Here is a 15,469-nt window from a genome sequence, read left to right on the forward strand (position 1 = left end):
ACTCACATTATCTTCTTATTTTCTCTCTATTATTTTTGACCAATGAGAAGAGAGAACAATAAGATTGTCCCAAAAGAGTTGTTCAAATATCACTATTCATTATAAAAAACAATTTAACCTTTCTACTGCAAGACCTCTATTTTGAGGTGCCTATTAGACATACCTAGGAAATCAAAAGTAGAAAAGTGATTAAGAGTTTGAATAAGATTCATGTAAACAAAATAAGAGTTTGAATATGATTGTTGGATCGATTTATAGTTAATAAAACTGTCACTAAAAATCCTCCTATAAAATATTCAATCTTCTTAACTTTTTTGTAAATTATAAAAAGCTTAATTAAATACCACCGATTTTTCTACCATTTCTAAAAATCTGAATTTCCAACAAAAAATCATAAAAAATTATTAAATTAAAAGTTCTAATTGAATGCTGAGTTGGGTAGCGTCAACTTGTCACCCAAGTGGGAGCACTAAGGTTATAGGACATGACTATGGCTTGTTGAGCTAGGTTGGTTTCTGCAATATGTTGGTTTGCCCGCTCCAAGTTGAGAGTTGGGCCACGGGATTTGGGCGAAGGCCTTGGTCTCTTGGTTCCTAGATTAAAGGGCACTGTGTGAGGCTGGTTTCACATAGCAGCGAATACCTCTGGCTCTTGATAGTGGAGGGATAACAAGCTGCTGCGGTTCTAGTCCATTAAGCTTGGTGAGCCTAGCCTCTGAACCATCACTTTTAAAAAAGAATGTACCCAAAAAAAAAGGTTATAATTGAATACCATGGTTTATTTATGTTTTGAGTAGATTTAAATCTCAACTTAATTGTATAATAAAAAAACAATAACTGCACTCTATTAGCATACCAATATGAAAAGCTAAAGAAGCAAGAAGCTTGGCAAACGAAAATAAAATAAAATAGTCCTTGTTATTTTTGAGAGGAACTCTACTAGGGTAATTTCTTTATAGCACACTGTAGATACTTTTAACCAAATAAAAAAAATCATCACATTGCAGTAGTACATTGCAAGTTGGCCATGAGAGTTAAAACTATACAAGACAGAAATATCTTGTCCCATACCTATTTACCAATATATCAAAATTATAATTATTTTATTCGGATAAAATCATTTTACGGTTGGAAAGAAAGTACAATAATCTTATTAATTTGTGGCTATTATAAGTCTACAAGTGGTAGTGTGAACATTTGACAATGTGGTTTCCGTGATAGGTCAAAACCACAAGTTTTCCCTTTAAATACCTAACTATATTAGTCATTTAATGTACTGCAAAATGAATACAGGTTTTGAAAAGATGGAGAAGAATGGTAATCTTACTAGAAGGAAAAAAGGAGGGCTTGCAACAATGCCTTTTATCTTTGGTATGCTTTGAAACCCTAACTCTTTTATATTACATTTACAAACTTTTGTAACTCATATTTTATTTTATTTTTGGCTTTCGCACTGGTTTTCGACCCACAAAGGTGGACGACTAATCTGACTTATGCGTAGAGGCATGCACACTGATCAAACATTGTTTCCCCTGGGAATCGAACCAGGGGTTAGATAGTAAACTAAAGAAATATTAATGTTGATTTAATTTTCTGTTGTTGCAGCTAATGAGGTTACTGAGAAGTTAGCAGTGGTGGGTTTCAATGCAAACATGATAAGCTACCTAACAACACAGCTTCACATGCCATTAACAAAAGCTGCTAACACTCTCACTAACTTTGGAGGAACTTCAAGCTTGACACCATTGCTTGGTGCCTTCATTTCTGATTCTTTTGCTGGAAAATTCATGACTATTACCGTTGCTTCCATCATATACCAGATAGTAATGATTTTCCCTCTAAATTATGATTTTACATTAGCTTGTTTTTGAAATTATATGTACACTTTTAAACAAGAAATTTTAATAATGATCAAATCATGTGATATTTTTGTGAATAATTTTATAAAATAATATAAAATTATTTGATTGCTAATAATTGTAACTCATGTTGTCATGGGGTCGGGTTCATATATAGGAAAGATAAAAATTGTGCATTTTTATATTAGAATTGGTTTGTTTTTTTTTAACAAGCCAAAATGAATTTTATATCAAACGATAAAAGATGCTCCTCTCAGCGCAAGGTGTGCCAAGAAAAAGCAATATTTGAATTGGTGTTATAACCTAGTTGGGTGTTTAGAGCCATGTTAGAACACTAGAATCCTACCCATTCATGAAAATGAATAGCTTTTTTTCATGGTTAAAATGAATAGTTAATATTAAATAGATTTGCACCGTAAATCTTGAAATTTAAAATAATGATTTTTTTATATTTAAATATTGATATATTTTATTAACATTTTAATATGTAAAAGTTCACATTAAAGGATACCAATGCCATATTTTAACCTTAAGGAACCAAATTAGTTTTCATGTCCGTTTTGAAATTTTTTGGGGTTGGGTTTTCTTGTTTGTCATTTTTTATATTACAAAAGTTACTAAACTTTTATTTCAAAAAAAAAATACAAAACTTTTAGTGAATTTTTTTTGAGCGGTTTTAGTGAAATTTTAAACATCCCCATTTCGTTTTTTCTTCTTCTTTAAGTAGTCTAATCACTATAATTTCATTTGTTTATGATGAATAATTGAGGAATCTAATATTCAAATCTCCAACCTTATATGTTCACATGAACCTCAATTCATTTTTTACCTCGAAGTTTTAGTTAAGTTTTCCTATTACGTATATAACAATATATTGTCCTGGCTTGAAGCCAAAAAAAATATATTGTCGTAGCTTTCCAAAAAACGACATAATTAATAAAATTAGCTAGTTGTTTACATGAGTATTGTCTTTGGCACTAGAATTTGAAGACAGTAATTCTTTAAAGTTTTGTCCAAAATTATTTTAGACTTTGAAGACCTCAAAGGTTACTATACTAAATTGAAGTTAAAAAAAGAATAAATATTTTAATAGAATTATGCAGACTTAAATAAATGAATCATGATAGTATGCTTTTTTTTTTTTTTGTTGAAAATAGTATGTACTCATGTAGATGTTTGAGGATATCTTTTGTTTGCGCAATGCATTAAACATGTCATGTCATATTTTCTCCATCAATAGACTGTGTACATACGCATGATGATTGAAACCATTTTTTTTATATATATGTTATAAATACTTTGAATTCACCACTATTTAACGATGATTAATCCTTATTGAAAGTTTTTTATTCTAATTTATCGAAATTTTTGTGATTTTTAATAATCAGGGCATGATTAGTTTGACTATGTCGGCGGTACTTCCACAATTAAGACCACCTCCTTGTAAAGGGGAGGAGGTATGCCAGGAAGCTAGTTCAAGACAACTCGCTATTCTATATGTATCACTTCTACTAAGTGCACTCGGATCGGGTGGGATCCGACCCTGTGTGGTAGCGTTTGGAGCCGATCAATTCGATGAATCGGATCCAAACCAAAAAACAAGGACATGGACTTATTTTAATTGGTACTATTTTGTCATGGGAACAGCTATACTTGTGGCTGTGACTGTTCTAGTTTATATTCAAGACAATGTTGGATGGGGATGGGGCCTTGGAATCCCCACATTGGCAATGTTTATCTCAATAATTGCATTCATTGGTGGATATCCACTTTACCGGAACTTGAACCCGGAAGGAAGCCCGTTTACCCGACTTGTGAAAGTGGGTGTGGCTGCTTTTCGTAAGAGGAAGATACCTAAAGTGCCTAACTCTACATTGTTATACCAAAATGATGAACTTGATGCATCAATAACATTAGGTGGGAAGCTGCTTCATTCAGATCAGTTAAAGTAAGTATATTAACTGATTCATGTATCTCTTATCTTTTCCTTCCATAATCTATGTTCTTGTTAGCCAATGTTTCTGGGTCAATCGTTTAAGAATTTTATAAATAGAAAATTTCTCTTGAAAAACAACAATTATTATAAAATGGAAGGAATAATATGACATTGAAACTTGTGCAGTCAACTTTTCAGAAGTCTAAAAAGTATTTTAAAACTTTTTTTTATCTGGGATACCGGTTAGCATGACCTTTTTATACTACCTCCGTCCCTAATTATAAGATCCTTTTGAGAATTTTTTTTGTCCCTTTTTATAAGATCCCTTTTCTATTTCCAACTACATTAATTATTTCTTTACATACATGCCCCTATTTATTATACATCTTTTTCTTCAATCAGCAATAAATAGAATGTTGAAAACATAAGCCAACCCTCTTTCTTAAAGGATAAAATTGTAAAAATAATAGTAATTACAAACATATTTAATACAAATATTCATTATCTTAATTTCTTTAATTTTTTCAAAAAGATCTTATAATTAGAGACGGAGGCAGGAGGCAGGAACATGTTGTTTCCTTTCTTGATAAAGCATATCATATGAGGTTCTAAAAAAAAAACACATCATCACATGAGTGTTTCAATAATTGAGTTGATAAAGGCCTTAGGTGAGCAATGATTGGAAGATATTCACAAATTGAGGAAGTGATTAATTGTCCAAAGTAGGACCCTCCTAAGAAAAGAATTCGAATTTGATTTTTATAGAGATACATCTTGAAGATTAGTCTTACCTCATAATCCTTGGAGTTCATTTCTCATGCTATGTTCGGGAAAAAGCTAACATCATTACAAAAGTTATTTCATATCAAATCTTTAAATAAGAAATATAATATAAATTTAAATAGACTATCGAACTAATATATCAATGAAAAAATCTTTTTGGCAACATGAATTTTTAGAGAATGTTATTCTATATTATATCATATTTCAATTTTAATGTATAATAAAATATTTAAATATATAAAAAAATTAATGTATATTAATAAGCTTAAATTACTCATAAAGGTTAACAAATTTATAATTTTTTTTTTTTTAAAAAACAAATTTATAATTTATTCAAAGTGCAAAGTATAATATAATAATATTTAAAATAAATAATATATTTATTTAAGTAGAGGCTTTATTTATAACCTGTGGTTTGATTTTTCTTTTTACTAAATAAGCTTTGAAAAATTTGTAAGTCTGATCTATTTGTAGACTAAGTTGTCGGGGAAGCACTTTAGTGCCATTGGCTTTTTGTGCCATTGATATCATTGATACTTTTGTTTTATCTCTCTGTTAGCAACATACTTTTTTTCATTTAAATAATTTATTTTAATCATTCATTCATCATTCTCTTTCATCTAAAATGAACTTATGTTACCAATCGCACCAAAAAACTATGGCACCTAAATATTTTCTAAGTTGGAGACCCTCGTAAAACAGCCTGGCCTATTCTCATTTTTATTTGGAAGGGAAAACCTCTTTGCTTCTTTCGGTGGGCCATAGATAAGACATTGACCATCACTTTGTTTTGTCGTGAACTATGAGCCAAATTAATCATCATTATTATAGGACCAATTTACACACACCACTAGTCTCTTGTACATATCCATCCACTCTATTCAGCCCAGTTCAACAGAGCTTTGTTATAAATATGGAAAAAATATATCGTCAAAGCGATAAAGGAGTTTTATCTCTTGAACAATTTGTTAAAAGTTTGATCTCTGACTCTTAATTTGAGAGAAAAAAAAAGGTTGGAAGTGAAAAATTATTCCATAAGTTCTCTAACAAAAACTATCATATAAGTAGTTAAATGAAAGTCTAATTTTAAAATACATACTGTGTCAAACTATCATACACAATCGTCACTATTAAAAATGTTGAAATAGTGTTGACCAAATCACAAAATTATAAAAAAAAAAAAAAAAAAAAAAGAGTGTGTGAGAGAAATTATAGTGTGAATTGTATTGAATTTTAACATAATGAACGAATGTACAAGCTTACAAGTAATCATACTTAATCTATGATTAAAATGTTAAGCTATGATGTGATCAATCCTATATGATCATAACTAACTCCCCTAAGATTAAAGGAAACAGTTACAACCATTTACAATTCAATATAACCTTGTAATATGTGATAACTTGCTACACAAGTTATTGTAGTGTATGGTGTTCTTCCTCGATTTTTTCAAGTAAATTTGATTCCATCTTTTCTGCATTTAGCTTGTACCAAAAAAGCATTTAAATTAGAAAAGTTAATTTTGATATTAAAATGCGAAATTCAACTCAAAATTGTCTCTAATTTTATAGTGTCGAAAAGAAAAAAAAAGTAGAGGATATTTTTTTTGTTATTTGTCGGTCAAAGGGTAAGGCTATTAAAGCCGTCACATTAGGCCTACAAACAAAAAAAAAGTATTTTTCATTAAATTTTATGAGAAAAATGGTATTTTATGCTGACAAAAATGACCTCATATACCAAAACTTATTTTAGGCCTCTTTTATTTTTAAAGATTATTGAGCCGATCCTCGTTATCAATTTTCATCACTAATTTTACTTTTTTAGTAGCTGATTTTGTACCAACATCTTTTTTAACAAAATCATCTACCAAATGTTGTGATATTATTCAAGATTAGAAACTAATTATAAATTTATAATCCAGATTTTTAGACAAGGCAGCAATAGTGACTGAGGAAGACAATACCAAAACACCAGACTTATGGAGGCTATCAACTGTTCACAGAGTGGAAGAATTGAAATCAATAATCAGGATGGGACCAATATGGGCATCAGGCATTCTTCTAATCACAGCATATGCCCAACAAGGAACTTTCTCCCTTCAACAAGCCAAAACTATGAACAGACACCTAACCAAGTCCTTCGAAATCCCAGCAGGGTCCATGTCGGTATTCACCATCCTCACAATGCTCTTCACTACTGCCCTCTATGACCGTGTCTTAATCCGAGTAGCCCGTAGATTCACTGGACTCGACCGTGGTATAACCTTCCTTCACAGAATGGGCATTGGTTTTGTGATCTCACTTTTTGCTACCTTTGTTGCTGGATTCGTCGAAATGAAACGAAAGAAGGTCGCTATGGAACACGGACTCATCGAACACTCTAGTGAAATAATCCCAATCTCAGTGTTTTGGCTTGTTCCACAGTATAGTCTTCATGGAATGGCTGAAGCTTTTATGTCAATAGGGCATTTAGAGTTTTTCTATGATCAAGCTCCTGAGAGTATGACAAGTACTGCAATGGCATTTTTTTGGACATCAATTTCTCTAGGGAACTATATCAGTACACTTTTGGTTACCTTGGTACACAAGTTTACTAAAGGGCCTAATGGTACCAATTGGCTTCCTGATAATAATCTCAACAAAGGGAAGTTGGAATACTTTTACTGGCTAATCACACTCTTGCAGTTTATTAATCTCATTTACTACTTGATTTGTGCTAAAATGTATACCTATAAGCAAATTCAGGTTCATCATAAAGGGGAAAACAGTTCTGAAGACAACAATATTGAGCTTGCTAGTACTACAGTTTAAGTAAAAATTTATAAGGATACTATACTTTATGAGTTGCTTAGATTTGGATTTGGTCATCACACTTGTAGAAGTTAGTTGATCATTTGCATAAATAATTACTATCATTATATAGAACCCACTTGGGTTAGCCTGATGATATTGACTTGGGATCTGAGAGTATACCCCACCTCAAGATCTCAGGTTCAATTTTCTCCGATGCTAATTTGGGTGAGTTAATTTAGCTTCTTCAACAAAAAGTTATTATCATTATTTAGTGTACAAGGAATGTATTTGTGAGCTTACTTTAGCTTTGTGGAACACATCTGTAAAATAAATAATAACTACTCTGTGTGTCCATTTTTAATTGATGGTTTTTTGGAAAAATATTAGTTCTATTCATCTATTGGTTTTTATATTTTGAGGTTTCATTTACTTCTTTAAAGTAGAATTTTTTTTTTTTATAGAATAGAAAGGAGCACTTTTTATAGAATATAAATTATGAAAATTTGCTTTAGCGCAAAATGCCAAATTGTTATCAACCCGTTCCTACTCATGTCCCCTCGAATCAAGTCAAGGGATCTCTGCATCTTCATCTTCCAGCCTTGAGAATTTAATCTTGATTACTCACCATTGAGTCGATCAAGAAGCAGGAGTGACAGAGAAAGCAAATTGAATTGAGTAAGAAGAACTTGTATAGAAGTGACGAACCGAGACAAGTGGGTCAAGATCGAAGAAAAATGAAGATTTTACAAAATAACATAGATAAAAAAGAAAAAAGTGAATATAAAAAATATTTTAGAAAACGGGCACTATTTTTTTGCAATATTAAGAGAGGTTACGATACTTAATTAGATAGTACTAGTACTACAAACTGACATGCACCGAAACATGCACCAAAACTTTATACCTTGTATTAATTTCTTCTCATGTCGTGTGTAACAGCCCGATTTTTCGCTAGATTTATTTTTTAATTGTTTTATTATGTGTTTATATGTGCTTGTGTGTGATTATCAATCATTGAGTGCATTTTCATGGGTTCCCGTGTTAGAAGGATATTTTAGTCATTTTGGACTTAGGGGTATTTTGGTCATTTTGGAAGTGAGCGGGAATTAATAAATTTTAGTAAAGATTATTTTTAGTATTTCGTGATGACCGTTATTTTGCTAAGTTACCGGGATAGTTATTAGTAATTACCGTTAAGTGACCGTTATTGGTAATTTACCGTTTAGAGTGTAGAAACATTTTTGATTTGAATAGAAATGGGTTAAGTCCATTAAGTTTAGGGTTAGGCCCATTTAGGGGGAACATCCTATAAAAGCCTAGTCTTATGAGAAATTTCCATACACTTTCATTTCATAATATATTTTTGAGAGAGTAAGAGAGAGAAAGTGAGAGCAAGGAGAAAAGGGTTAGAGAGAAGGGAGAACTAGAAGAATCAAGGATTGGGAGAGAGCTAGGAGAAAAATTGAAGTCTAAGCTAGGGAGATTAATCTAACTAAGGTAAGGGGGATAGAATTCATCATAATCATTTAGTGTAGTTTTCATTTGTTGTATGAATAAGTGTTTAATTGAAATAAGTGATTATTGTGAACCCAATCTTTGAAATTCGTGCTCATGTTGTAGTGATATATTTGAATATGTTAATTTGATGATAATTGAATTGTTGATGATGAAATTGCATGTTCATGATGTATATAAATGGGTAGTTTGAGAATTATGTTCAATGGGTACCGACATCTGCTCATTGCTTAGACACATTGAGTTTCGACGCATCCAGGTCCACCACAGACCTGCAGCAAAGGTTGTAGCGCGGGGACCCTTCATTCCTTCTCTGAGCCAGTCCGCTGCATCCTCCATAGCAAAGAATTCCGAGTCATTGAAACCAATATTGTGCCATATATCTCTTGAGAAGCTGCAATCACGCATACAATGGAAAAACGTTTCATCATGCAAACCGCACCGAGAACAAGTTGAAGAAGGAGCAATGTTACGGTGGTGTAACAATGATAAAGTGGGGACAACGTTGTTACATGCGAGGCAGATTAGAAATTTATACTTCTCAGGGACTTTGAGATGCCAAATCCACGACCACAAGTGGTTTGAGTTATTGGCTGAACCTGGTTGTGAGAGAAGCCATTTGTATCCACTTTTGGTGGTATAAACTCCATTCTTGTTGTGAGGCCAGATAAAGGCATCCTCAATTGCGTCATTGAACTTAATTGAAGCATTGTTGATGAAGTTTGTCACGTCTTGAGGTAGGTTGGTGTATAGCGCTTGCGCTCTATTGCCGTTAGAGTTAAGGACTTCTTTCACAGAGAGGTGAAGGTCATGTATGTCTATGATGGGGATTTGAGCTCCGAGGCATCCAAAGCCACTCCAATGGCTGAACCAAAACGATGAAGAACCAGAACCTGCTCGCCAAGAATAGCCATTAATCAAGACATTTTTTGCACGGTTAATGGAGGCCCAAGTTGCGGAGCTGCTGCTGTTGGAGGTTGCATTAAAAATGCTCGCCCCCTGCTAGGTATTTATCCGAAAGCATGTTCACCCAAAGCTTATTATTATTTTGGATCAAATCCCAAACCAATTTCCCAAGGAGACAAGTATTGGCTTCTCTTGCTGATCTAATGCCCAGGCCGCCAAGATTCTTCGGTTTTGCAATTTTCTTTCATCCTACCAAATGAATTCCCTTATCATTATGACCCCTCCTTCTTTTGAAGATTCAGTCTTGTCATCAGCTTTGAATTTTCCATTATTTGATCAATTTGTTTTACCTTTTCCTTTCTTCTTGAAATTTTTGTAATTTCCTTCTTTCTTAGTTTTTTGAACTTGAAGAGCTTGCTGCACTGATATTTCTAATCCTCTATCAATCACCATTAATTCATGTGCTTCCAAGGAACTTTGCAATTCCTCAATTTTCATAGTTTTCACATCCTTAGCTTCTTGAATTGCCACTACCATGAAATCAAATTTTGGACTTAAAGATCTCAGCACTTTCTCAACAACTATTTGATCAGAGATGTTTTCACCACAATTCTTCATCTGATTCACAATTTCAATCAGTTTTGAGAAGTGGTCACTTACTTTTTGATCTTCTTCCATTTGCATAATCTCATATCTTCTTCTATATGACTGCAACTTTACTTGTTTCACTTTTTCTCCCCCATTGTGATAATTTTCCATAATGTCCCAAGCTTCTTTGGATCTTATTGCCTTTGATATATTCTCAAAATGTTGATTATCAACATTTTGTGGAATGTAAAATATAGTTTTACAGTCTTTATTCTTTGATTCTTTGTATGCTAACCTCTGCGCTTCAGTTGGATTTGCACCAAGTTCTTCATATCCATTATGAACAAGATCACTCACATCTTGTGTGCCAAACAAATATCTCATCAAGGCACTCCATCGTTCCCAGTTTTTGCCATCAAGAACTAGAATGTTTGATCCAAAACGGTTATTGTTCATCTTGCTTCTTCTTCAAGAAATCAATGCACACACCTCACTCAGTGTTTTCCAATGATGATTCCCCTTACACTTCATTCATGTTTCCCTTAGATTGAACCCATGATCTCTATACTAATTGTTAACGTAGCAATGGTGTTTCTTGATAGAACTAGGTGGATATGTCAATAGAACAAAGTGGATAAACAGTTAAAACTGTTTTAACTGGAAAACAGTTATTACCTGGTTTCTAGGGTTTGGATAAGGAAGAAGAAAAATAAGAGTTTGTTTTAAAAAGAAGAGATAATAGAGAAAACTATTGCTTGCAATATGAATTTCATTGAGTTATAAATACACACATGACATTATAAAGCCTTTATATAGACAAACTATCACATGCTTGTAGCACAAACTATCCCTAACTAATTGGTTGTTTTTGTAACAAATCACTAACAACCTAAAATTAAGTAGTTATAAATTAACTCTTAACACAATGTGCATGAATATCACTCAGATATGTAAGATTCAACTTAACTTGATTATGAATGTAGAGGCCTAGAGTACACCTCAACTAACTTATAAACCGAAGTACAACTAAGCAAAACAGAAAATCTAACCAACTATCTAGCTCATTTGAGGCTTCTCCTACACACTTTGGATCTTTTTTGGTGGTGGCCGGGGTTTGAACTCCGGATCTTGCATATTTTATACATTGTCCATACTAACTGAGCTAAGCTCACGAGAACACACACTTTGGATCTGCTATTGTATGTGTTGTTGATAGAAAGCAATATAATATGATATTTATCCAAAGAATTGATGGTTGAAACTGACAAAGAAAACAAACGCTATAAATTTTACAAATCAATTCAACACTTTTTTTTTTTTATCATCAAATAATTACATCAATCACAACACTCTTTTTTTTCTCTCATTTTTCCTCTTTATTTTAAGATGTATATACACCCTACACAAAACATTTCCCTAAATGAAATTACATGATTGAACATGCGTTTGCATTGTCATCATTAAAAAGTGCCATCATCTTCAACTCTGGAGACTTAGGGTCACCCACAGCTTGAGGGACACCTCTGACGAAACCAGTTGGTGCTTTCATGTCATATGCCCCAATTGCATAAGGATAAGCCACTAAATTGTAGGGAACTAAGGACCACATATCAGCTGTTTTTCCTGTGCTCCTCACTTCATCTAAGATCTCATTTGCATCTATATGTCCAGTCACGGTTACCCTTTGTTGGTTTTTAGTTACATTATATGATTCCACACCTGAAACATAATATCATTTTCTTAATAAATTTATGATGACTTTTGTTCGTTCAAATATCATTACTCTTTGTAAAAAAAAAAAAGTTATTACTCTAAATAATTCTTCTATTTCCAAATACAATTGCTTAGCCTTTTCCTTTCTCTTGAATTGGTACATGATAATTAATTAATTCAACTTTATGTGTTGAAATGCTGTTTCCTACGATTTTGGAGTTGCAATTTTATATATTTAAAAAATATTCCTTGTCTGCCTTAGTTTATTTTTTGTACAAATTGCATAGTATAATACTTTAACGTACAACTGCAAGTCAGATAGTGATAGAAGAAGTTGCAACGAAAATATGTCAAAGTAAAAGAAGTTGCATCAAAGAAACAAGATAAATATTTCATAACTTTTTTCGGTCAAACAGTCTAGTGACTAGGTTAACACACATTAAATACGGAGAAGTGGGAAATTTAACGTTCGAATTGAGAAATTCGAGCTCCAAACCTCGATAAGTTCAAATACACTTCGAAGACATATGAATATTCTTTTTAAAATGCATATAAACGGTGAAACAAAACAAAAACTTATGCATAATATTAAAATACATGTATTTTGAAATATAATATTTTTTTTATTGTCATAATTACTCATGCATATATATTTTCCTTCCGCATATGATTAAATATTTTAATCAGGTTTGTAATGAAATATAATATTTTTTTATTGTCATAATTACTTATGCATATATATTTTTTTATTGTCATAAATATTTATAGGATTCAGTTAATTCAGGTTTGTAATGAAATATTTTAATTCCCCGTGCATCATGAGTACATGGTACATATGTTTGAAAACCCAACAATAATAATAAAAACAAATAAAATAAAATTGAAGGGCCAAGGGAAAAATTTCTTGATTGTTACTTGATATGCAAAAACATTATAAATTTTTTAATGATGTATCTATTCGTTATACATTTAAGAAATAAAATGACCATCACCCCTAAAATGAATGCATAACTAATAATAATTTTTTTGCTTACATGTACATTTTTGGACCAAGTCATGAACATAATTATAATTTTTCCTTCTATTAATTGTAGTGCATACAAAAGCTAGTTTATTCTGCATCTTTTGGCTGATTAGTTATTTTAAACCCATGTGATTTAGTATGTTAATGGCACTCTTTCTAAGTGTTTTTTTTTTTTTAGTCTAGTAATCTAGTGACTATAACTCACACAATTAAATGTGATTGTAAATGTATTTCAAATACCCGCAAAGAAACCATATAGATATGATTAAATATAAATACGAACCATCAAAGTCTTTGACAGCGTTTTTAACCTTCTTTTCACAACCTTCACAATCCATTTTCACCCTGATATGAACGGTCTAAATGAAAATAAAAAATAAAAAAAATAATTATAATAGGCACATAAAACCTCAATTGTGTGAGTGTGTGAATTAATTAAAGTAGAGATGAATGAAGAAAACCTTCTTAGGAATACGTTTCTCTGGTGGCTTTGTACAAGAAGTGAAAAATTCTGAAAGTTGGTGAAAAATACCCATTATTTGTGTGTGCTCCAAGGTAACTTGTTATTGAAAAAAATTTGATATGGAACTTTAGTTGTTTGTGAACTTCAACATGCATGATTTCATATATATAGCAATAGCAATACATTGGTCATAATAAATTAATAATTTTTGTTTGATAATTTTACTCGTACATCAATTTAATGACGTACTATATAGAATACTATACTCTCCACATTGAATACATAAATTATTTTCTAGCGTCAAATGAAAGATTTATATGTTGAGTCAAGAAATAAATGAAAGATTATATGGTAGTAAAAGAAAATATTGATTAATTGACTTGACTTTAGTTTTTATATTTGTTCACACACTTAAGAGAAATTGCGACTAAGATTTCATATAATTTTTTACTAAACAAAAATTAATTAAAAAAGTTAAGAGATGCTCCAATCATTACATAGAAAATAACGGTCATTGAATAAGTCTTGCAAGCATTCTCTAAGGAACTTACACCAATTAGTTTAATTAAAACATGTTTGTCTTCCTAATCAGTGGCTTCCTAGCTACTTAATGGAAGAGGTTGAAATAATTTTATAAGGGGACAAGAAATTTGCAAACATAGAAAATTATTTTTATAAGGGGGCTTCCTAGCCTCTTCTTTTTCATCAGAAAAAATTGAAAGAGTTATGATTGAATCATATATTCATCAAATCTAATATTCAACAAATTCAGTTTATTCTAGAAGGCAAACTTTATTACAACAAGTCGAGTTTATTTTAGCCCATTGAAATTTGAACTAGCAAGAATTGAACTTGAGATTTTATGAGAAACATACCTTCGAGTCTCAAGTCAACACCACCAGACCAACCTAAATAGATTTGTATAAGTTGGGTGCTTTGTATAAAGAAAATAAGTATGAGACATACTAGTTAAAACTAAATCAATCAAAGTAACTCTTACTCCTATAAAAATGCAATCTTTCCCACATCGATAGATCGTTACAGTAATCTAGACACAGATGGATCAACTAATTGAAAATTTATTATATTCATTTCAATTTTGAAATTTAGTAAATGAATTGAGTAATAGTGAGTCTATTTTGGATAAATCAATATTCATTTCTCTTGAAATGTGACGCAGTACAGAAGCAAGGGTTAGCAAGCGCTAAACCTAAAAGATATTCTCTTGAGATCTTATAAAGGTTATAAAGAGATTCAACTTAATACGAAAGTAAGATCCTTCACTTCTTTGTCATTATCAAAACATTCTTCAATAACGTTTGATAAATTGATGGACATTTTTTTTTTTTTACGGTAAACAATAGATTAACATTTCATAAAACAGAGAATATTACAAACAGCTAAATACAAGAGAAAAAGCCTACTAAATTATGATTTGCAGTGCACCTAAACTTTGGAGACAAGTATGAGAATTTAAGCCAAATTACATAACCTAACAACCCATCCAGTTACGGATCATTTCTTCAATAACTGACAAAGGAGATGTGAGAATCCAGAGTCTTTTTTCCTATCCAGTTACAGATCATTTCTTCAACCACATCACGCCCATTTCTACTACACTTTGGTCTCGGATTTGTTCACTTTGTCATGCTGGACAAAAATCAATTGATGGGCAAAGGTAGTGAAACTGGATTCATTCTCATAGAGGCCAATAAAGCTTGTGTGATACCAGCAATTCGAACGCAGTAGAGACAGTGACTCAAAACAAACTAAACTTAAAAACAAAACACAACACACAGACCAACATAAATAACAGACAAGACCCACAAATGGAGAAATAGAATTCAAACAAAGCTAAACAAACCGAACCGTAAATCACCCATGGAGGTTT

At 31.8% G+C, this 15,469-nt stretch overlaps 2 protein-coding genes across 2 annotated transcripts; one reads left to right on the top strand and one right to left on the bottom strand.

Annotated features, from left to right (window-relative positions):
* Nucleotides 1-1,208: 1,208 nt before the first annotated feature.
* LOC11433179 (protein NRT1/ PTR FAMILY 3.1) lies at nt 1,209-7,745 on the top strand. The gene is made up of 4 exons (XM_003614474.4): nt 1,209-1,370; nt 1,605-1,822; nt 3,247-3,806; nt 6,499-7,745. The coding sequence occupies exons 1-4, from the start codon at nt 1,271-1,273 to the stop codon at nt 7,385-7,387; spliced, it is 1,767 nt and encodes a 588-aa protein (XP_003614522.2). The 5' UTR covers nt 1,209-1,270; the 3' UTR covers nt 7,388-7,745.
* A 3,885-nt stretch (nt 7,746-11,630) lies between these two features.
* On the bottom strand, nt 11,631-13,725 carry LOC11432618 (heavy metal-associated isoprenylated plant protein 22). Its single transcript, XM_003614475.4, has 3 exons — nt 13,577-13,725; nt 13,399-13,474; nt 11,631-12,097 (listed from the first exon to the last, which is right to left on the bottom strand). The coding sequence occupies exons 1-3, from the start codon at nt 13,649-13,651 to the stop codon at nt 11,805-11,807; spliced, it is 444 nt and encodes a 147-aa protein (XP_003614523.1). The 5' UTR covers nt 13,652-13,725; the 3' UTR covers nt 11,631-11,804.
* Nucleotides 13,726-15,469: the final 1,744 nt, after the last annotated feature.

Source organism: Medicago truncatula, chromosome 5 (genome assembly GCF_003473485.1).
Source record: "Medicago truncatula cultivar Jemalong A17 chromosome 5, MtrunA17r5.0-ANR, whole genome shotgun sequence".
NCBI lineage: Eukaryota > Viridiplantae > Streptophyta > Magnoliopsida > Fabales > Fabaceae > Medicago > Medicago truncatula.

Bases quoted from the DNA above. Each gene is read 5' to 3' on its own strand.
- LOC11432618 (XM_003614475.4), bottom strand. From the start codon at position 13,651: ATGGGTATTTTTCACCAACTTTCAGAATTTTTCACTTCTTGTACAAAG. The intron at 13,475-13,576 runs GTTTTCTTCATT...ATTTTCATTTAG, and splicing joins AGAAACGTATTCCTAAGAAG to ACCGTTCATATCAGGGTGAA. The intron at 12,098-13,398 runs GTTCGTATTTAT...ATTATGTTTCAG, and splicing joins CGCTGTCAAAGACTTTGATG to GTGTGGAATCATATAATGTA.
- LOC11433179 (XM_003614474.4), top strand. From the start codon at position 1,271: ATGTACTGCAAAATGAATACAGGTTTTGAAAAGATGGAGAAGAATGGT. The intron at 1,371-1,604 runs GTATGCTTTGAA...CTGTTGTTGCAG, and splicing joins AACAATGCCTTTTATCTTTG to CTAATGAGGTTACTGAGAAG. The intron at 1,823-3,246 runs GTAATGATTTTC...TTTAATAATCAG, and splicing joins CTTCCATCATATACCAGATA to GGCATGATTAGTTTGACTAT.